Source organism: Entelurus aequoreus, linkage group LG03 (genome assembly GCF_033978785.1).
Source record: "Entelurus aequoreus isolate RoL-2023_Sb linkage group LG03, RoL_Eaeq_v1.1, whole genome shotgun sequence".
In the NCBI taxonomy this organism is placed as follows: domain Eukaryota; kingdom Metazoa; phylum Chordata; class Actinopteri; order Syngnathiformes; family Syngnathidae; genus Entelurus; species Entelurus aequoreus.
The window spans coordinates 8,114,004-8,136,919 of NC_084733.1; the positions used below are offsets into that span (position 1 = coordinate 8,114,004).

Consider the following 22,916-nt stretch of genomic DNA (forward strand, 5'->3'; position numbering starts at 1 on the left):
TACCGTTACATACAGTCGTGGAATTAACACATTTTTATGCCTAATGTTGTTGTGATGCCCCGCTGGATGCATTAAACAATGTAACAAGGTTTTCCAAAATAAATCAACTCAAGTTATGGGAAAAAAATGCCAACATGGCACTGCCATATTTATTATTGAAGTCACAAAGTGCATTACTTTTTTTAACATGCCTCAAAACAACAGCTTGGAATTTTGGACATGCTCTCCCTGAGAGCATGCGAAGGTTGAGGTGAGGGGTAGCGGGGGTGTATATTGTAGCGTCCTGGAAGTTAGTGCTGCAAGGGGTTCTGGGTATTTGTCCTGTCGTGTTTATGTTGTGTTACGGTGCGGATGTTCTCCCGAAATGTGTTTGTCATTCTTGTTTGGTGTGGGTCCACAGTGTGGCGCATATTTGTAACAGTGTTAAAGTTGTTTATACGTCCACCCTCAGTGTGACCTGTATGGCTGTTGACCAAGTATGCGTGCATTCACTTGTGTGTGAAAAGCCGTGGATATTATGTGATTGGGCCGGCACGCAAAGGCAGTGCCTTTAAGGTTTATTGGCGCTCTGTACTTCTCCCTACGTCCGTGTTTTTAAAAAGTCATACATTTTACTTTTTGAAACCGATACCGATAATTTCCGATATTACATTTTAAAGCATTTATCGGCCGATAATATCGGCAGTCCGATATCATCGGACATCTCTAATTACAGATAATTATAAAGTGTTTTTCAAGTGCTTGCTGCCACAAAGAAAAACAAACAAATGCTACTTGATCATGTCATGCTAACGCCTGGTCTATGTTAGTATGTTGCTAGACTGGACCAACGAGAATGACGGTTGTTTAGGGTCATGCAAACTACAAGTTGCTTATAAAAGCATCCAACTTCTGCTCCCCAAAAAAAGATTGCGATGGTGTAAGAGGGCAAAAGGAAGGCACAATGTTCCTTTGTGGATTCATTTAGTGGCAGGCAACACGGTTCACTGAATGTTAGGCCACACGACCATCAACTGTTCAAGAATTCAGTTGCATTGTGTTCAAAAGGATTGCTGGTCTTAGAATGGAATGCAAAGGTAAGAAGAATAAGCAAACTAAACAAAGATAATATGGAATAGGCTTCAAAATCCAAAAACATCCTCCTACTAGTCTGCAGCATTGTCTGCCGCCGGAAGACCAAATGTTTCCCGATTGAATGTCCATAAAAAGGCTCACTCTTTCATCCGTCCGGTCCATCTACTTGGACAGCTCTGTGGAAAGCCAGTCCAGTCCTTCATACAGCCCGGTGCCTTGGGTGGCGCAGGTGGACTCAATGTGCCACTGTGGGGGATGCAATGAGGAAAGTGAGGAGAAGGATGCTTTCTGCACTGGGAGTCTGGAGTGACTTACAGCTTTGCTGCGGAGGACGTTGAGACGCAGTTTGTCTGAGAGCTCGCTGAGTGACAGGGCGTTGGGGAGGTCCTGTTTGTTGGCGAAGACCAGCAGAACGGCGTCGCTCAACTCCTGCTCCTGCAACTGCAAGCACAAACACAGGACTTGACAACACCAAATGTCACCGTGCGAGTCATTTGAAGGTGCAGCGTCATCCCGCCTCATAGGAATGTCATCTTCTCGGACTTGTTAGACCAGTGTTTTTCAACCTTTTTTGAGCCAAGGCACATTTTGTTCATGAAAAAATACAGAGGCACACCACCAGCAGAAAAGGTTAAAAAATGAAACTCCACCAGGTTGTCGTGCCTTATTTTGAGTTTGTTGTTTCCTGTTTGTCGTGCTTTAGTTCCTGTCTTGCGCTGTTATTTTGGTGACCCTTCCTGTTTTGTTGGCGTTTACCTGTAGCAGCTTCACGCCTTCCTTTGAGTGCTATTGCCCACACCTGCTTTGTTTTCGCAATCAACACTATTTTAAGTTGTGCGTACGCTATCTTTCTTTGTGGGGACATTGTTAAGTTAAAGTTAAAGTACCAATGATTGTCACACACACTAGGTGTGGTGAAATTTGTCCTCTGCATTTGACCCATCACCCTTTATCACCCCCTGGGAGGTGAGGGGAGCAGTTTTTCTCCTGGTGCTTTTTTTTCGATAAGTCATAAAAAAATATCAAAAATGTTCGCTATCTACCGATATAAAACACTTATATTTAGGGGTGTAACGGTACACAAAAATTTCGGTTCGGTACGTACCTCGGTTTAGAGGTCACGGTTCGGTTCATTTTTGGTACAGTAAGAAAACAACAAAATATAAATTTTTTGGTCATTTATTTACCAAATTTGTAAACAATGGCTTTATCCTTTTAACATTGGGAACACTATAATAATTCTGCCCACGTTAATCAACATTAAACTGCCTCAAGTTGTTGCTCAGATTAAATAAAATGGCAAAACTTTCCTTCTACATATAAAAAGTGCAACATTAAACAGTTTCAAGTCAACTCATCATGCTTAATGTATTACAGCATTTGGGAAGCCTGTGGTTGATTTTTATTATGTAAATGTTATATTTTTATCAACATGTGATAGCAGGGACCCTGCCATTCAAAACGCGGCTGCTGCATTACTAATGATTAATGTAACTATAGCTGAAAAAATGGTACAATAGCAATAGGAGAGACTATTTATCCCTGAACACCATGGAGTTTATGTAGGCTTAATGATGCAGTTACATTATTATATCAACTATCAGAGACAGAAACTCTTCATTTAACATAATGTCCTTTTTTGCTGCTTCAACACAGCTCAATCAACACAGAAAAGGGTAAAGTGAAATAACAGACAGAGAGGGCTTTGCTGTCCATAACACACACACACCGCAAAATGAGCTAACGTTACGCTAAAAGCGAATTAGCCTTCACCTCAAGGACTGCGAGCGAGCTGAGCTGCCTTTTACATTTCTAGAAGGTCAACGGGCTCATAGTGATGTTACTAGTAGTTGACTGGGAGGTGTTTATTATAATTTGGGGAGAGTCCGCTGCCTGTTGATTACCTGCTAAACGCTAAGCACTGACTACATGCGCTCTGAATACGCACTGCTGATTGGCGGTTACCGCTCTGTTTGTAACCAATCAGATGGTTGTGTGGGTGGGACAATGCTGGGTGCTGTGTAGAGTACTGACAGACAGAGGCAGAAGGAAGCGGAGGCGGCTACTTAATATTTTCGTGTGGAAACTCGTTCGGTACACCTCCGAACCGAACCGAAACCCCCGTACCGAAACGGTTCAATACAAATACACGTACCGTTACACCCCTACTTATATTGTGATAAAGTTTCCATCCATATCGCCCAGCCCTACGAGTACCTACATGTTTTATTCTTTAAAATGTGTTAATACATGTTTGATGCACATTTAAGGCTTGAACCTGGATTGCTGTTGACCAACATTGAGCTTGTGTTTATTTGCCATTTCTTCTGACAGCGGGGATTTTACTGAATTTTCAAAATAACTGGATACTACAACCTGAATATTCTCACTGACTATAAGTCTACCTTTAAAAATATATGAATTCTTAGTTTTGAGTTGCATACATACCATCTTTGAGAGCTCATCTGCAGCCTCGTTCACTCTTTGTTGGTCATTGCTGTCCACTACAAAGATGAGGCCCTGCCAGATAAAAGCAATATTGACATAGTTAGCTAATTGTATGCTTCCACGTTCATAAAAGTAAATAATCATTCGATCTATAATTTGCACAACAAAACATAAAAAGGAAGTTTAACATGAGCATTGAGCTAGCTGCACACATACAGTACAGGCCAAAAGTTTGGGCACACCTTCTCATTCCCAACACAACTGATTGACCCAACCCCTTTAATAAAGCAAGAAATTCCACTAATCAACCCTGATAAGGCACACCTGTGAAGTGAAAACCATTTCAGGTTTGAAGCTCATGGAGAGAATGCCAAGAGTATGCAAAGCAGTAATCCGAGCAAAGGGTGATTATTTTGAAGAAACTAGAATATAAAACATGTTTTCAGTTATTTCACCTTTATTTGTTAAGTACATAACTCCACACGTGTTCATTCATAGCTTTGATGTGACAATCTACAATGTAAATAGTCATGAAAATAAAGAAAACACATTGAAATGAGAAGGTGTATCCACACTTTTGGCCTGTACTGTATATAGTAGACATAGCGTGTGGTGTTTTAACTGAACACACTGAGATCACATGCTTTAAATGACTGGTGTGGTGAGTAACAACATTTAAGTGAGACAAACACATGACTAATCAGAGTATACATCGCTTTGTCTGAGACTTTGGTTTGATTAGCCCCAATACCTGTGTGTTCTGGAAATAATGCCTCCACATTAGCCATTATACCTGTGTGTTCTGGAAATAATGCCTCCACATTAGCCATTATACCTGTGTGTTCTGGAAATAATGCCTCCACATTAGCCATTATACCTGTGTGTTCTGGAAATAATGCCTCCACATTAGCCATAATACCTGTGTGTTCTGGAAATAATGCCTCCACATTAGCCATTATACCTGTGTGTTCTGGAAATAATGCCTCCACATTAGCCATTATACCTGTGTGTTCTGGAAATAATGCCTCCACATTAGCCATAATACCTGTGTGTTCTGGAAATAATGCCTCCACATTAGCCATAATACCTGTGTGTTCTGGAAATAATGCCTCCACATTAGCCATTATACAGTGGTTCTTAACCTTGTCGGAGGTACCGAACCCCACCAGTTTCATATGCGCATTCACCGAATCCTTCTTTAGTGAAAAAATAAAATTAAAAAAATGTCAAATTTAAGACAAATTTATGTTTTTTTTACTGGTGCACAAAATGAACCGTGCATGGGCATCACCTTATTCAAAGAACAAAACCAACAGCATGAACTCACAACAAATTACACGCCTGCAAATCAGATGGAAATTAGAGGGAACATTGTTTGGCGGTATCCATAATATGCCGATAGGGAGAAGTTTTTATTTTCACGATGAGTTGGGTGTGTCTTGACCTTCGCGGCAGACTCACCGAACCTCTAGGGTTCGATCGAACCCAGGTTAAAAAACACTGCCCTAATACCTGTGCAGTGTTTCCCCCAGAAAATGTGTTAGTTAAGGTGGTGTCTCTCCAGGGGGAAGGGGGTGGGTGGGTGTAAGGAACAGCGTAACTTGGCCTGTCGCCATCACGTCTCCATCTCATCGCTGCCACCACAGCCTGGGGGGGGGGGGGGGGTAATAGACTACAAACTGTGGTGACGTAGGCCGGCTTCGTCGCGTGAAGAAGCCTACAATTTTTGGTTGTGTTTTCCGCTCCATATGCTGAATGCCGATATACTATATATATCTCGATATTTTTTTCGTCAAGTAAAAACAATACACAAAACAGTCCGAGTTACCTGAGATACTAAGTATGTCATTATTATGACTTAGTAAGTCAATATTTTGACTTAGTAATTTACTAAATCAAAATAATGACTTAATAAGTCAAATTAATGACTTACTGTAAGTAAGCGTTTCCAATAAGCGTTTGAAAAAGAGTTAAAAGTGGGGCCACATGCTGACATATGCTCAACTCATCATGCTTAATTTATTACAGCATTTGGGAAGCCTGTAGTTGATTGTTATTATGTAAATGTTATTTTTATCAACATGTGATAGCAGGGACCCTGCCATTCAAAACTAGACTGCTACATTACTAATGATTAATGTAACTATAGCTGAAAAAAATGGTACAATAGCAATAGGAGAGATTATTCATCCCTGAACACCATGGAGTTCATGTAGGCTTTATGATGCAGTTACATTATTAAATCAACTATCAGAGACAGCTTCAGGAAACTCTTCATTCAACATAATGTCCTCTTTTGCTGCTTCAACACAGCTCAATCAACACAGAAAAATGTGAAGTGAAATAACTTAGTTGTTAACTGTAGGTCAATAATGCTTGTTTTTCTCTCAGACACAGGGGTTTTCTGTCCGTAACACACACACACACACACACCGCAAAATGAGCTAACATTACGCTAAAAGCTAATTAGCCTTCACCTCAAGGACTGCGAGCGAGCTGAGCTGCCGCTTATGTTTCTAGCACGTCAACGGGCTCATAGTGATGTCACTAGTAGTTGACTGGGAGGTGTTTATTATAATTTGGGGAGAGTCCGCTGCCTTATGCTCACCTGCTAACCACCTTTCTGCTCACCCCACCACAGGAGCACTGACTCCATGCGCTCTGAATACGCACTGCTGATTGGCTGTTACATGCGCTCTGAATACGCACTGCTGATTGGCTGTTACATGCGTTCTGAATACGCACTGCTGATTGGCTGTTACTGCTCTGCGTGTAACCAATCAGATGGTTGTGTGGGAGGGACAATGCTGGGTGCTAAAGAGACGTACTGACAGAGGCTGAGGCAGAACTAAGCGGAGTTTACACTTTACCTGTGTGTTCTGGAAATAATGCCTCCGCAGGGGGCTGTTCTTGTCCTGACCGCCCACATCACAGACTGTGAAACTGATGTTCTTATACTCTACGGTCTCCACGTTGAAACCTGTCCAAGGAGGAAATAAAAATAAAAGGTAAACGAGGTTGTGTACAATCAGAAGCAATATTAATTAGCATTGAGGTGATGACAAAGTCCCCATGTCTTACCAATAGTGGGGATGGTTGTTACGATTTCGCCGAGCTTCAGTTTGTATAAGATGGTGGTTTTCCCGGCAGCATCTAGTCCGACTAGGGACGGGAATGTTGAGAAATGACAAGTTACAACACGGGAGGATGACAACATGTCAGATATTACATAATAAAACAAAGATAGACATTACAACTTGCTTTTTTTTCAAAACAGGGATGCTAACAATATATTATGGTTAGGGCCTCGTCTAGTCCCTAAATAGCTTTTGTTTTGCTCGGTAGAAACCGAATCAATTCATTTTGCCTTTGAACATGACATTTTTTCTTAATTTTGTTTTTTAATGTTATACCCCTGCCCTAAAAATACTTTCACAAACTGTGGGGTTTTTAAAAAAAATGGAAACTGGCATGGAAAAACAATGTCAAAAATGACTACTCTGTCGCCTAAGTTCTACATAATATTGCACAAGACAATTAATTGGAAACTATTTTGTTGAAAATAAGGCAAAGTATGTAGATGTGTAAAAGAAGAGTTGAAAATAAGGCAGAATATGTAGATATCTTCCAGAGTTAAAAAATAAATAAGTAGATATGTTTCAAAGAAGAGCTAAAAATAAGGCAGAATATGTAGATGTTTCAAAGTGAAAAATAAATATGTAGATATGTTTCAAAGAGTTAAAAATAAATATGTAGAGGTTTCAAAGAAGAGTTAAATAATTGTTTCAAAGAAGAGTTAAATTATTATTTAATTTACTTCCCTGCGACAGCAGAGAAAAACGTCGAATTCCAGTCGACAAACTGCCTTTAAAAATTAACTCATTTGTTTATTGACTCTTGACTATTTTACCACTTTTACGCCACTAAAGTAAACTTTACTATGTTGTCCGTCAATTGGGAGCCCTTGTTTATGTATTTTTTTCAAACTTTAACATGTGAAAACGACGAGGCTTCGAGCAAGCTAGCAAGTAGCTAAGCTAAGCTAACCGTCAAAACAACGCTTTTTTTAAACTCACCCATCAAAATCCTCATTTGTTTTTTGCCAGAAAGTCTTTCGAAGGCTGTCGATAATGTCAGCCCCATGATTGGAGTGTGGTGTGTGATTGTTTGGGTAAAAGGTGGATGTTAAAGCCCCGTACAAAGCGTTGAGGTTGTTTCACCAGGAGACTCCAAGTGGCCCTGGCTGCGACTAACCCCTGGCTGCAGCCCGCAGATCGAGGAGGGGCTTATTTTCCCTCAATGTGGGCGGGTCTCAACGTTGAGCCCGCGGGCTCCATCTGGTGGCGGAGATCCGGCACAGCACAATGACTTAATATGGAAAAAGGTTCATGTATTTGATAGACTTAGACATTCCTACTTTTAACTTGTCAAATGTGTTGTTTTTTTTTTACCATGAATATATATATATATATATATATATATATATATATATATATATATATATATATATATATATATATATATATATATATATATATAAACCATAGCATTTACCATGAAAAAAATGAAAAAAGAATTATATATAAACCATAGCATTTCCATAAGAGTATAGACACATATTATTTTGCACACTCAATTATATTAGCTAAGTCAAATAAACCAAAGACAGAAGACTTTGCATCATTGATTTTATTTTTCACCCCAGGTTAAAAATGTTTGATCTGTAAAGAAAAAAAAAATGTTGTAGCCTAGCCAAATACATTCCTTAAGCTTCCATAAATGTTTAACAATGGCAAGTATCAAGGTATTGTTCTGGCCCATAACAAGCAACCCTGTTCCCTGTTTCCAGTTCTGTTCATTTTCCACTGTCTAGAAAGGAAACAGATTGCCGTTCTTATAGGCACAATAACAATGCAAGATGTAAAACTAAGGTAATTGAAATAAGTGGAGGAATTACGCTTTAGTCTAGCAATAGTTGACTACAAGACTAATTAATCACATGACCTCTCACCTGTAGCCCTCCTAGCTCTCGTCGCCGTTTTCTGTCCTGCAATCGGTCTTCTTCAGACCTTAGTGATTTAATGACAACATACATTCACTATGAAAACATTCATGTTGGTCTGTTGACCGTGAGTAAAACATTTTTTTTGTGATTTGTGATATTCAAAGCACTTACGGCATGGGGAAGTTCTGCAGGAGAGCGAGACACCACCATCTCCTCATTTGCAGCATGTTTTCATTTGAAGAAGGAAATGCAGGAAGATGTTAATATCAGAATCAGAATAGTTTTATTGCCATTGTTTGAGAACGGGTTCACAAACTAGGAATTTTTCTTGGTGCAAACGTGCGACATAAAACACATATAACACATATTCCATCCATCCATCCATTTTCTACCGCTTATTCCCTTCGGGGTCGCGAGGGGCGCTGGAGCCTATCTCAGCTACAATTGGGCGGAAGGCGGGGTACACCCTGGACAAGTCGCCACCTCATAGCAGAGATGTTAATATGTTGTAAAAAAAATAACACCTTGTACACTAAGCATAATGTGTCACGATGTACACATACCTCTCTGAAATCACAATTGGCCCCCATTACAATGTACAGAGTGTACTGTAAGCCAAGAGGTACTGCTTAATATAATGGCAGGCGTATTCCCAAGGATACATTTTTTTCAATACAAATTAATGTGGTTTTAATGTAGCAAGCAAACATTTTGACAGACAACAGCAATGCTATAACATGCTGATTTGGTCTTACCATCAAAACAAACACGCCACAGTTGTTGGAGCACCCTTGCTTTGTTAGGCCCTGAGGTGTGAACAATGTATTTTAATAAAAGTATGGCAAGAAAATAGTAAAAAGTTAGCAAATGCTATTATGTAATGTCTCACCTGGACATCATTCACACCAAGCTCTCTCCAGGGGCCAGAAGAGAGGCTGTGAGCAACATGTCTGTACAAATAATAAACGAAATAAAAGTCACTCAACTTCAATCAACTTTTGATTGAAAAGCGCGCATAAACGCTTGGAACAAAGCCTGAACTGAATAAGGAAGAGGTTGGAACTTCAAATCAAAAAGTTTTGGCTCTATTTTGCACATCATTCAAATGAGAAATGTGACATTTCACACTTGATTTTATTTTTCGGTTGTTGCTTTCTACACTAGTAAATGATGACAGTGAGCAGAGACCTCATGGAGACTTCCCTAGTCTCCACAAGTTTTCAGCACACACAGCATACTGGGGACAGAAACTCCAAGACAGCCAGGAACAACTGGTAAAGTTAACTATTGTGCCACTGTGGTTATCTATGAATGTCACTCATATAATCATACATGTATAAAGACTTTGTTTTCTTCCACTAGCTGTCTCATGTCTTGGAGAGATGAGAGTAGAACCAGTCTATTCAGGTTTTTAGGGCACCTCCTGGACAGTGGTAGTTCTGTTTTAAACCACTTGTCCTTTGTTTGTTTTAATTAATGGTTCTGTTTTTATTTGATCTAAAATATTCCATTCCATATTCCAACTATTTTGATTCCTTAAACAGATGGAAACAGAACTATTTATCTTTTTTGAGACGGGCAGTTCTGTTTAAGCCTGTTATGAAAACTTTTTGATTTGAAGTTCCAACCTCTTCCTTATTCAGTTCAGGCTTTGTTCCAAGCTTTTATGCGCGCTTTTCAATCAAAAGTTGATTGAAGTTGAGTGACTTTTATTTGGCTTATTATTTGTACAGACATGTTGCTCACAGCCTCTCTTCTGGCCCCTGGAGAGAGCTTGGTGTGAATGATGTCCAGGTGAGACATTACATAATAGCATTTGCTAACTTTTTACTATTTTCTTGCCATACTTTTATTAAAATACATTGTTCACACCTCAGGGCCTAACAAAGCAAGGGTGCTCCAACAACTGTGGCGTGTTTGTTTTGATGGTAAGACCAAATCAGCATGTTATAGCATTGCTGTTGTCTGTCAAAATGTTTGCTTGCTACATTAAAACCACATTCATTTGTATTGAAAAAAATGTATCCTTGGGAATACGCCTGCCATTATATTAAGCAGTACCTCTTGGCTTACAGTACACTCTGTACATTGTAATGGGGGCCAATTGTGATTTCAGAGAAGTATGTGTACATCGTGACACATTATGCTTAGTGTACAAGGTGTTATTTTTTTTACAACATATTAACATCTCTGCGATGAGGTGGCGACTTGTCCAGGGTGTACCCCGCCTTCCGCCCAATTGTAGCTGAGATAGGCTCCAGCGCCCCTCGCGACCCCGAAGGGAATAAGCGGTAGAAAATGGATGGATGGATGGATATTAACATCTTCCTGCATTTCCTTCTTCAAAGGAAAACATGCTGCAAATGAGGAGATGGTGGTGTCTCGCTCTCCTGCAGAACTTCCCCATGCCGTAAGTGCTTTGAATATCACAAATCACAAAAAAAATGTTTTACTCACGGTCAACAGACCAACATGAATGTTTTCATAGTGAATGTATGTTGTCATTAAATCACTAAGGTCTGAAGAAGACCGATTGCAGGACAGAAAACGGCGACGAGTGCAAGGAGGGCTACAGGTGAGAGGTCATGTGATTAATTAGTCTTGTAGTCAACTATTGCTAGACTAAAGCGTAATTCCTCCACTTATTTCAATTACCTTAGTTTTACATCTTGCATTGTTATTGTGCCTATAAGAACGGCAATCTGTTTCCTTTCTAGACAGTGGAAAATGAACAGAACTGGAAACAGGGAACAGGGTTGCTTGTTATGGGCCAGAACAATACCTTGATACTTGCCATTGTTAAACATTTATGGAAGCTTAAGGAATGTATTTGGCTAGGCTACAACATTTTTTTTTCTTTACAGATCAAACATTTTTAGCCTAGGGTGAAAAATAAAATCAATGATGCAAAGTCTTCTGTCTTTGGTTTATTTGACTTAGCTAATATAATTGAGTGTGCAAAATAATATGTGTCTATACTCTTATGGAAATGCTATGGTTTATATATTTTTTTTTTAAAATTGTTTTTTCATGGTAAAAAAAATAAATTTGACAAGTTACAAGTAGGAATGTCTAAGTCTATCAAATACATGAACCTTTTTCCATACTATGGTTTATATATATATTTTTTTAATTGTTTTTTCATGGTAAAAAAAATACATTTGACAAGGTTTTTTTTTGTTTTTTTTTGCAAATATTTCTATTGAATTTTACAGTTAAAATCACATTTAACAGTCATACTTTGGTCACGCAAAACCTTCATACAATCGCACATCCACTCATACCCACTCACATGCACACTTGAGGAGAGAGGTGCACTTAAACTTTAACAATTCAAGGTTTACAGTATAAACAGTATTAGAAAAGATACCCAGATTTTGTATGTATATATATATATATATATATATATATATCCATCCATCCCGCTCTGGCTCAGGATCAGCTACAGGCTATCCAGACCATAGTGGATGAACATTCCTCGGCATCAAGGATCCTCAGGAAGTGATCCCAAGATCACCTCTCGAGGACCTCTCCACCGTTCACACTTAAAAAAGAAAAGGAAAGTCACAGAAGTTGATCAGATGTAAAACAATACAAAATAAAAAGACACAAAAAATAAATAAATAAACAAGCAAGTAAACCGTGGCAAGGCCATATCAGAAGTAACAAAAAAACACAATAATAGTGTAGGATCAATACAGAAAATAATGAAGATAATAAAAAAGGAATAAAACTACAAAAAAGATGGCAGATACATTTGACAAGTTAAAAGTAGGAATGTCTAAGTCTATCAAATACATGAACCTTTTTTCATACTATGGTTTATATATATATTTTTTTTTTTGTAATTGTTTTTTCATGGTAAAAAAAATACATTTGACAAGTTAAAAGTAGCTTTATTGACGTTTGAGAATGTGTGCTGCCGGATCTCCGCCACCAGATGGAGCCCGCGGGCTCAACGTTGAGACCCGCCCACATTGAGGGAAAATAAGCCCCTCCTCGATCTGCGGGCTGCAGCCAGCAAGTGGCCCTGGCTGCAGCCCGCCTTTTGATGCGGACGTAGTGCACGGCCTCACTGGGACTGATCCGCAAAGTGTAGACTAAGTAGCAGGCTATTAGGACACCTGTGGAGCAATCAGTGTCAAGTTGTGTATCCACACCCGCTAGCGCAAATCCCAACCCAGACCTGTTCTGCCCAGACCGGCGTGGCAGTGCACAGCAACCCTTCCCTCCCCCGCAGCGAAGGCCAACACCTTTACGCCATCGATGATGCCGACGAGGGAGGACACGCCGAAATCTGGCATCCCAAAGTTGTAGAAATAAACTGAACATTCACACAAAGAACATCAAATGGTTTGAGTCACATTAGGCACAGTATCTGCAAAATACAATGAAGAATTCAGCCTTCTACTAATATACTGCAGTTATGCTCGATTTCCCAAAACCGTTAGAAACTTAGAAATGTCCAAAACGGGAATTGTCACGAGTTTTGATGGGCCGATAACAAATTTTGCTGGACGATATGTTGTCCCATAAATTGTTGCCGAAAAACGGCAATATTGTCAGCAATATTTGGAGACCAAATTACGCACGATAATGCAAATATTCCTTTCAAATGTAATAAACTTTGATTTATTAGTTGTTTTTCTTAACCATAATTAGAAGTTCAGTAACTTTAAAGTGTCTTCAAGAAATAAAACTATCTTGTCAATCGGACAAATAGAACAGACAAGCCATTGTCATGTCTGCTCGCGGAAAAACAAAAATCGTAATCTACGATTTGACTCCCTCGAATGGCCTTGACGCAGGAGCAGGCTGTTCTGAAAACATCACCGAGGACACCTCAATGATGGACGCTTTTGACCTCCCTCCCTCCTCAACGACACCTGGAGTCGAACTTTTGCTTGCATGCAGAACGGCCCCAGGCCTATGGACACTACATCCACACACCCAAGACAATGGGCATATACACGCACGCCCCCCCCCCCCCACCCCCACCCCCGCTTGATTCCCCTTCGGAGTGATGTACGGCTGGCAGCGCTTCATAGCAGCAGTCGACCTCCAGGGCCCCAACTCCCCCCTCTCTGTTGCGAGTTGTCGTGATTAAATGTAACATGTTTATGTGTGCATGGCATGGAGGTTTACCTTTTTCCCACCTTTTTACGGGGCACCTCGTGGCGACCTATCAGCGTTCCTGTACTGTAACCCTGTACACTGTTTGTTTGTCTAATTTTGAATGGGTTTGTGCTGAAAACATAGTTTCGTTTTACTTGTTGCAATGACAATAAAGACCTATCCTAATTATCCCAATCTCTATTAGCTAAAATTCTACTTCAGTAAATATTGAAGAGCTTAGGTACAGGTGGTTTTACTTCCCAACAAATCATTGGTCCATGTCAATGTTTACACACGAGACGCCCAAATATTATCACAGCACTTTCTTTGTGACGAGCCAGGCTCTCTGAGTGTGTGTAAGCTTGCGCTCTTGCCGTCCGCCACAAAGATTGTGGATTACAGACAAGAGGATTCACTCCGTGCGTCTAATTTTGCTATTGAATAAAAACGCTCAGTTGCTGAGAGCGATGCACAGAGTGAACCCTCTTGCACCCTGATTGGAAGCGAGAGACTCACGCGGACGTGGCGACTTATCGATGACGAGACAACCCTTTTCCCGCTCCATTCAGTAGCAGTGCAGTTTAGACAGAAAAAGTGTCCGTTTTTGAGCAGTGTAGGCTCTTTGCTCCAATTAGTGCACCCTGGTTCAAGCCCCGCAGGACGACACATCCAGCCAAGAGTTTTTTTATACAGGTCTTGTATTGGATCTCGGGGGTTACCCACATATGCGGTCCTCTCCAAGGTTTCTCATAGTCATTCACATTGACGTCCCACTGGGGTGGGTTTTCCTTGCCCGTATGTGGGCTCTGTACCGAGGATGTCGTTGTGGCTTGTACAGCTCTTTGAGACACTTGTGATTTAGGGCTATATAAATAAACATTGATTGAATTGTACAGGTCAAGCTAATGAAGGCTCTACTACAACTTGTGGTATCTAAAAAGGTCTCACTGTCATTCTCCATGAAGATCTGCGGCAGGTATGTGAAGCCACTTCCAGGGTCCAAAGGGGGTCCGCAGTGCGCATGTTCGCCAGGTACTTGCATGTTTATGATGGATCTTATATTCAACCTGTAGAGGCAATCAAGAAGAAACTAGGTGTACTTGTGTACAAAGACAAATGAATCTTGAAGGTATACCTCTGAAATTGTTCTATAACGTCGAACTTTTCAATCAAGATTGTGGACGGCCGTGCCATAGCGATGATGTCATCGGTCACCCTGAGATTTTTGGTAGAAGTCATGTCCCCCAACGCATGACAAAATTTTACCGCAGAGTCTTACCATGAGGAGAAAATGCCACGGATGACCTGCTGGCTCGCTTTCCAACAGTCTGGTCCTTCGTAACGACAGTCCAGTCCCCCGCAGGCCAGCAAGCAGAGGAGTTTGGGCGGGATGGCCTTCACCAGGTTTTCCCGGGCTTGGGAGTAAGCGGCCCGAGGGAAGGGGACATGCTGGGTCAAGGTCTGCATCCTGGACTGGGAGAACCACATCAGCCTATTCTCAAGTGTAAGTTTGAAATGGAACACTCACCTGTCTGCTTGATTGACATGAATGAGTCCAATGAACAGGTAAAGCAAAGTAGACGTAAGGGCGATGGAGAAGTGTACACACACACATGGGAGTTGACCCAGATCCACTAAGCCTGATTAGCTGTCATAAATGCTTTAGACCAATTAAATAGTGCTTATATTGAAAACACTGTATCCATGTCCTCGTTATCAGTCACACAATTCTACTGTAGTTTTGCTTCACTTTCCTTATTCAGCTACAGGACTAATAATCTAGGATGCGGTGTTGTTAAAGTAAAGTTGTCACACACACAAGGTGTGGTCAAATTATTCTCTGCATTTGACCCATCACCCTTGATCATCGGCGGTCACTCGAACAAGTATGACGTGTATCCCTTAATGGAGGATGCCTGTGCGTGACTTAGTTTAACCTGGGTACACTGGTGCACAGACAGCCACCACACGATCCTTGACAGAATCGGGTCAGGGTCCAGTGGCATGGAGTCCAAGACGACTGGCGACCCTTTTCTGCTGCAGCCTTCTTCCGCCATCGCAGCCCTTGTGGTAGTTCTTAAATCTTCCGCCTGCTCCGCCGTTGAGGTCTTCACCGTATCGCTGGCTAGGGGGCTGTCAGGTACTAGGCCTTTGCCAAGGGCCACCCCGGGTAACAGTAGTAAAGGGGTTAACCTCCTAGTGCCCCAAGACCCCCATAGAGGAGATACCCTTGATCACCCCTACACAACTATATTTAGATGAATAGTTGTATCTGACCATGTCAATCAAAATTAAACGTTATCTTTTGTAAATACATTCTTAATTTCATTTTCTTTGTTTTTGTAAAATGTTATTGAGCACAAAATTGTTCTCTGGAAATATGTATGCATGATGTGGAACTAAATATGACATACTCAAACTGAATCCACACTTTTCTTAGTTGTGTGTATTAACTTGACGTAAGAATTGATGGCAAAAGATTTTTCTTCCTTTCAAAAACAATTTCCAAACAAATACATTACGAATAACAATCAGGTAATGCACGTAAAAATATTTTTGCAAACCATTTGACATCAGTGACTTGAATTATCTGGAACTGCAGGCATGATATATTTATATATTTGTAAAGATTACAGATAGAGATGTCCGATAATGGCTTTTTTGCCGATATTGTCCAACTCTTAATTACCGATTCCGATATCAACCGATACCGTTACATACAGTCGTGGAATTAACACATTATTATGCCTAATGTTGTTGTGATGCCCCGCTGGATGCATTAAACAATGTAACAAGGTTTTCCAAAATAAATCAACTCAAGTTATGGGAAAAAAATGCCAACATGGCACTGCCATATTTATTATTGAAGTCACAAAGTGCATTACTTTTTTTAACATGCCTCAAAACAACAGCTTGGAATTTTGGACATGCTCTCCCTGAGAGCATGCGAAGGTTGAGGTGAGGGGTAGCGGGGGTGTATATTGTAGCGTCCTGGAAGTTAGTGCTGCAAGGGGTTCTGGGTATTTGTCCTGTCGTGTTTATGTTGTGTTACGGTGCGGATGTTCTCCCGAAATGTGTTTGTCATTCTTGTTTGGTGTGGGTCCACAGTGTGGCGCATATTTGTAACAGTGTTAAAGTTGTTTATACGTCCACCCTCAGTGTGACCTGTATGGCTGTTGACCAAGTATGCGTGCATTCACTTGTGTGTGTGAAAAGCCGTGGATATTATGTGATTGGGCCGGCACGCAAAGGCAGTGCCTTTAAGGTTTATTGGCGCTCTGTACTTCTCCCTACGTCCGTGTTTTTAAAAAGTCATACATTTTACTTTTTGAAACCGATACCGATAATTTCCGATATTACATTTTAAAGCATTTATCGGCCGATAATATCGGCAGTCCGATATCATCGGACATCTCTAATTACAGATAATTATAAAGTGTTTTTCAAGTGCTTTCTGCCACAAAGAAAAACAAACAAATGCTACTTGATCATGTCATGCTAACGCCTGGTCTATGTTAGTATGTTGCTAGACTGGACCAACGAGAATGACGGTTGTTTAGGGTCATGCAAACTACAAGTTGCTTATAAAAGCATCCAACTTCTGCTCCCCAAAAAAAGATTGCGATGGTGTAAGAGGGCAAAAGGAAGGCACAATGTTCCTTTGTGGATTCATTTAGTGGCAGGCAACACGGTTCACTGAATGTTAGGCCACACGACCATCAACTGTTCAAGAATTCAGTTGCATTGTGTTCAAAAGGATTGCTGGTCTTAGAATGGAATGCAAAGGTAAGAAGAATAAGCAAACTAAACAAAGATAATATGGAATAGGCTTCAAAATACAAAATCCAAAAACATCCTCCTACTAGTCTGCAGCATTGTCTGCCGCCGGAAGACCAAATGTTTCCCGATTGAATGTCCATAAAAAGGCTCACTCTTTCATCCGTCCGGTCCATCTACTTGGACAGCTCTGTGGAAAGCCAGTCCAGTCCTTCATACAGCCCGGTGCCTTGGGTGGCGCAGGTGGACTCAATGTGCCACTGTGGGGGATGCAATGAGGAAAGTGAGGAGAAGGATGCTTTCTGCACTGGGAGTCTGGAGTGACTTACAGCTTTGCTGCGGAGGACGTTGAGACGCAGTCTGTCTGAGAGCTCGCTGACTGACAGGGCGTTGGGGAGGTCCTGTTTGTTGGCGAAGACCAGCAGAACGGCGTCGCTCAACTCCTCCTGCAACTGCAAGCACAAACACAGGACTTGACAACACCAAATGTCACCGTGCGAGTCATTTGAAGGTGCAGCGTCATCCCGCCTCATAGGAATGTCATCTTCTCGGACTTGTTAGACCAGTGTTTTTCAACCTTTTTTGAGCCAAGGCACATTTTGTTCATGAAAAAATACAGAGGCACACCACCAGCAGAAAAGGTTAAAAAATGAAACTCCACCAGGTTGTCGTGCCTTATTTTGAGTTTGTTGTTTCCTGTTTGTCGTGCTTTAGTTCCTGTCTTGCGCTGTTATTTTGGTGACCCTTCCTGTTTTGTTGGCGTTTACCTGTAGCAGCTTCACGCCTTCCTTTGAGTGCTATTGCCCACACCTGCTTTGTTTTCGCAATCAACACTATTTTAAGTTGTGCGTACGCTATCTTTCTTTGTGGGGACATTGTTAAGTTAAAGTTAAAGTACCAATGATTGTCACACACACTAGGTGTGGTGAAATTTGTCCTCTGCATTTGACCCATCACCCTTTATCACCCCCTGGGAGGTGAGGGGAGCAGTTTTTCTCCTGGTGCTTTTTTTTCGATAAGTCATAAAAAAATATCAAAAATGTTCGCTATCTACCGATATAAAACACTTATATTTAGGGGTGTAACGGTACACAAAAATTTCGGTTCGGTACGTACCTCGGTTTAGAGGTCACGGTTCGGTTCATTTTTGGTACAGTAAGAAAACAACAAAATATAAATTTTTTGGTCATTTATTTACCAAATTTGTAAACAATGGCTTTATCCTTTTAACATTGGGAACACTATAATAATTCTGCCCACGTTAATCAACATTAAACTGCCTCAAGTTGTTGCTCAGATTAAATAAAATGGCAAAACTTTCCTTCTACATATAAAAAGTGCAACATTAAACAGTTTCAAGTCAACTCATCATGCTTAATTTATTACAGCATTTGGGAAGCCTGTGGTTGATTTTTATTATGTAAATGTTATATTTTTATCAACATGTGATAGCAGGGACCCTGCCATTCAAAACGCGGCTGCTCCATTACTAATGATTAATGTAACTATAGCTGAAAAAATGGTACAATAGCAATAGGAGAGACTATTTATCCCTGAACACCATGGAGTTTATGTAGGCTTAATGATGCAGTTACATTATTATATCAACTATCAGAGACAAACTCTTCATTTAACATAATGTCCTTTTTTGCTGCTTCAACACAGCTCAATCAACACAGAAAAGGGTAAAGTGAAATAACAGACAGAGAGGGCTTTGCTGTCCATAACACACACACACCGCAAAATGAGCTAACGTTACGCTAAAAGCGAATTAGCCTTCACCTCAAGGACTGCGAGCGAGCTGAGCTGCCTTTTACATTTCTAGAAGGTCAACGGGCTCATAGTGATGTTACTAGTAGTTGACTGGGAGGTGTTTATTATAATTTGGGGAGAGTCCGCTGCCTGTTGATTACCTGCTAAACGCTAAGCACTGACTACATGCGCTCTGAATACGCACTGCTGATTGGCGGTTACCGCTCTGTTTGTAACCAATCAGATGGTTGTGTGGGTGGGACAATGCTGGGTGCTGTGTAGAGTACTGACAGACAGAGGCAGAAGGAAGCGGAGGCGGCTACTTAATATTTTCGTGTGGAAACTCGTTCGGTACACCTCCGAACCGAACCGAAACCCCCGTACCGAAACGGTTCAATACAAATACACGTACCGTTACACCCCTACTTATATTGTGATAAAGTTTCCATCCATATCGCCCAGCCCTACGAGTACCTACATGTTTTATTCTTTAAAATGTGTTAATACATGTTTGATGCACATTTAAGGCTTGAACCTGGATTGCTGTTGACCAACATTGAGCTTGTGTTTATTTGCCATTTCTTCTGACAGCGGGGATTTTACTGAATTTTCAAAATAACTGGATACTACAACCTGAATATTCTCACTGACTATAAGTCTACCTTTAAAAATATATGAATTCTTAGTTTTGAGTTGCATACATACCATCTTTGAGAGCTCATCTGCAGCCTCGTTCACTCTTTGTCGGTCATTGCTGTCCACTACAAAGATGAGGCCCTGCCAGATAAAAGCAATATTGACATAGTTAGCTAATTGTATGCTTCCACGTTCATAAAAGTAAATAATCATTCGATCTATAATTTGCACAACAAAACATAAAAAGGAAGTTTAACATGAGCATTGAGCTAGCTGCACACATACAGTACAGGCCAAAAGTTTGGGCACACCTTCTCATTCCCAACACAACTGATTGACCCAACCCCTTTAATAAAGCAAGAAATTCCACTAATCAACCCTGATAAGGCACACCTGTGAAGTGAAAACCATTTCAGGTTTGAAGCTCATGGAGAGAATGCCAAGAGTATGCAAAGCAGTAATCAGAGCAAAGGGTGATTATTTTGAAGAAACTAGAATATAAAACATGTTTCCAGTTATTTCACCTTTATTTGTTAAGTACATAACTCCACACGTGTTCATTCATAGCTTTGATGTGACAATCTACAATGTAAATAGTCATGAAAATAAAGAAAACACATTGAAATGAGAAGGTGTATCCACACTTTTGGCCTGTACTGTATATAGTAGACATAGCGTGTGGTGTTTTAACTGAACACACTGAGATCACATGCTTTAAATGACTGGTGTGGTGAGTAACAACATTTAAGTGAGACAAACACATGACTAATCAGAGTATACATCGCTTTGTCTGAGACTTTGGTTTGATTAGCCCCAATACCTGTGTGTTCTGGAAATAATGCCTCCACATTAGCCATTATACTTGTGTGTTCTGGAAATAATGCCTCCACATTAGCCATAATACCTGTGTGTTCTGGAAATAATGCCTCCACATTAGCCATAATACCTGTGTGTTCTGGAAATAAGGCCTCCACATTAGCCATAATACCTGTGTGTTCTGGAAATAATGCCTCCACATTAGCCATTATACCTGTGTGTTCTGGAAATAATGCCTCCACATTAGCCATAATACCTGTGTGTTCTGGAAATAATGCCTCCACATTAGCCATAATACCTGTGTGTTCTGGAAATAATGCCTCCACATTAGCCATAATACCTGTGTGTTCTGGAAATAATGCCTCGCACTGCTGATTGGCTGTTACTGCTCTGCGTGTAACCAATCAGATGGTTGTGTGGGAGGGACAATGCTGGGTGCTAAAGAGACGTACTGACAGAGGCTGAGGCAGAACTAAGCGGAGTTTACACTTTACCTGTGTGTTCTGGAAATAATGCCTCCGCAGGGGGCTGTTCTTGTCCTGACCGCCCACATCACAGACTGTGAAACTGATGTTCTTATACTCTACGGTCTCCACGTTGAAACCTGTCCAAGGAGGAAATAAAAATAAAAGGTAAACGAGGTTGTGTACAATCAGAAGCAATATTAATTAGCATTGAGGTGATGACAAAGTCCCCATGTCTTACCAATAGTGGGGATGGTTGTTACGATTTCGCCGAGCTTCAGTTTGTATAAGATGGTGGTTTTCCCGGCAGCATCTAGTCCGACTAGGGACGGGAATGTTGAGAAATGACAAGTTACAACACGGGAGGATGACAACATGTCAGATATTACATAATAAAACAAAGATAGACATTACAACTTGCTTTTTTTCAAAACAGGGATGCTAACAATATATTATGGTTAGGGCCTCGTCTAGTCCCTAAATAGCTTTTGTTTTGCTCGGTAGAAACCGAATCAATTCATTTTGCCTTTGAACATGACATTTTTTCTTAATTTTGTTTTTTAATGTTATACCCCTGCCCTAAAAATACTTTCACAAACTGTGGGGTTTTTAAAAAAAATGGAAACTGGCATGGAAAAACAATGTCAAAAATGACTACTCTGTCGCCTAAGTTCTACATAATATTGCACAAGACAATTAATTGGAAACTATTTTGTTGAAAATAAGGCAAAGTATGTAGATGTGTAAAAGAAGAGTTGAAAATAAGGCAGAATATGTAGATATCTTCCAGAGTTAAAAAATAAATAAGTAGATATGTTTCAAAGAAGAGCTAAAAATAAGGCAGAATATGTAGATGTTTCAAAGTGAAAAATAAATATGTAGATATGTTTCAAAGAGTTAAAAATAAATATGTAGAGGTTTCAAAGAAGAGTTAAATAATTGTTTCAAAGAAGAGTTAAATTATTATTTAATTTACTTCCCTGCGACAGCAGAGAAAAACGTCGAATTCCAGTCGACAAACTGCCTTTAAAAATTAACTCATTTGTTTATTGACTCTTGACTATTTTACCACTTTTACGCCACTAAAGTAAACTTTACTATGTTGTCCGTCAATTGGGAGCCCTTGTTTATGTATTTTTTTCAAACTTTAACATGTGAAAACGACGAGGCTTCGAGCAAGCTAGCAAGTAGCTAAGCTAAGCTAACCGTCAAAACAACGCTTTTTTTAAACTCACCCATCAAAATCCTCATTTGTTTTTTGCCAGAAAGTCTTTCGAAGGCTGTCGATAATGTCAGCCCCATGATTGGAGTGTGGTGTGTGATTGTTTGGGTAAAAGGTGGATGTTAAAGCCCCGTACAAAGCGTTGAGGTTGTTTCACCAGGAGACTCCAAGTGGCCCTGGCTGCGAGTAACCCCTGGCTGCAGCCCGCAGATCGAGGAGGGGCTTATTTTCCCTCAATGTGGGCGGGTCTCAACGTTGAGCCCGCGGGCTCCATCTGGTGGCGGAGATCCGGCACAGCACAATGACTTAATATGGAAAAAGGTTCATGTATTTGATAGACTTAGACATTCCTACTTTTAACTTGTCAAATGTGTTGTTTTTTTTTTTACCATGAATATATATATATATATATATATATATATATATATATATATATATATATATATATATATATATATATATATATATATATATATATATATATATATATATATATATATATATATATATATAAACAATAGCATTTACCATGAAAAAAATGAAAAAAGAATTATATATAAACCATAGCATTTCCATAAGAGTATAGACACATATTATTTTGCACACT

General features: G+C 40.2%; 3 protein-coding genes across 4 annotated transcripts; all 3 read right to left on the minus strand.

The window, feature by feature from the left end:
• Positions 1-113: 113 nt before the first annotated feature.
• Positions 114-7,800, minus strand: LOC133646079 (ADP-ribosylation factor 4-like). Its single transcript, XM_062041074.1, has 6 exons — positions 7,599-7,800; positions 6,604-6,684; positions 6,393-6,502; positions 3,523-3,594; positions 1,390-1,515; positions 114-1,320 (listed from the first exon to the last, which is right to left on the minus strand). The coding sequence occupies exons 1-6, from the start codon at positions 7,663-7,665 to the stop codon at positions 1,237-1,239; spliced, it is 540 nt and encodes a 179-aa protein (XP_061897058.1). The 5' UTR covers positions 7,666-7,800; the 3' UTR covers positions 114-1,236.
• Positions 7,801-12,324: 4,524 nt separating this feature from the next.
• On the minus strand, positions 12,325-15,496 carry LOC133646064 (protein tyrosine phosphatase domain-containing protein 1-like). Of its 2 annotated transcripts, XM_062041054.1 has the most exons (5): positions 15,171-15,496; positions 14,922-15,115; positions 14,778-14,858; positions 14,591-14,709; positions 12,325-12,851 (listed from the first exon to the last, which is right to left on the minus strand). In XM_062041054.1, exons 1-5 carry the CDS (start codon positions 15,255-15,257, stop codon positions 12,691-12,693), a joined length of 642 nt encoding a protein of 213 aa, XP_061897038.1. In that variant the 5' UTR covers positions 15,258-15,496; the 3' UTR covers positions 12,325-12,690. The 2 variants fall into 2 exon arrangements, with proteins under 2 accessions (XP_061897038.1, XP_061897037.1); XM_062041053.1 differs by lacking the exon at positions 12,325-12,851 and having other exon boundaries at positions 13,541-14,709.
• A 967-nt stretch (positions 15,497-16,463) lies between these two features.
• LOC133646082 (ADP-ribosylation factor 4-like) lies at positions 16,464-22,518 on the minus strand. Its single transcript, XM_062041078.1, has 6 exons — positions 22,323-22,518; positions 21,329-21,409; positions 21,118-21,227; positions 19,877-19,948; positions 17,749-17,871; positions 16,464-17,679 (listed from the first exon to the last, which is right to left on the minus strand). The coding sequence occupies exons 1-6, from the start codon at positions 22,387-22,389 to the stop codon at positions 17,596-17,598; spliced, it is 537 nt and encodes a 178-aa protein (XP_061897062.1). The 5' UTR covers positions 22,390-22,518; the 3' UTR covers positions 16,464-17,595.
• Between the last annotated feature and the right edge of the window lie 398 nt (positions 22,519-22,916).

What these genes read in the sequence shown, in the direction of transcription:
- LOC133646082 (XM_062041078.1), bottom strand. Translation starts at nt 22,389, where the DNA reads ATGGGGCTGACATTATCGACAGCCTTCGAAAGACTTTCTGGCAAAAAA. An exon ending in ACAAATGAGGATTTTGATGG is followed by an intron (nt 21,410 to 22,322) that starts GTGAGTTTAAAA and finishes TCCCGTCCCTAG; the next exon opens with TCGGACTAGATGCTGCCGGG. An exon ending in ATTATTTCCAGAACACACAG is followed by an intron (nt 19,949 to 21,117) that starts GTAAAGTGTAAA and finishes TTTATCTGGCAG; the next exon opens with GGCCTCATCTTTGTAGTGGA.
- LOC133646079 (XM_062041074.1), bottom strand. Translation starts at nt 7,665, where the DNA reads ATGGGGCTGACATTATCGACAGCCTTCGAAAGACTTTCTGGCAAAAAA. An exon ending in AACAACCATCCCCACTATTG is followed by an intron (nt 6,503 to 6,603) that starts GTAAGACATGGG and finishes CTCCTTGGACAG; the next exon opens with GTTTCAACGTGGAGACCGTA. An exon ending in ACGTCCTCCGCAGCAAAGCT is followed by an intron (nt 1,321 to 1,389) that starts GTAAGTCACTCC and finishes CATCCCCCACAG; the next exon opens with TGGCACATTGAGTCCACCTG.
- LOC133646064 (XM_062041053.1), bottom strand. Translation starts at nt 15,257, where the DNA reads ATGTGTGTGTGTACACTTCTCCATCGCCCTTACGTCTACTTTGCTTTA. An exon ending in CATGTCAATCAAGCAGACAG is followed by an intron (nt 15,116 to 15,170) that starts GTGAGTGTTCCA and finishes TGGTTCTCCCAG; the next exon opens with TCCAGGATGCAGACCTTGAC. An exon ending in CGTGGCATTTTCTCCTCATG is followed by an intron (nt 14,859 to 14,921) that starts GTAAGACTCTGC and finishes CAAAAATCTCAG; the next exon opens with GGTGACCGATGACATCATCG.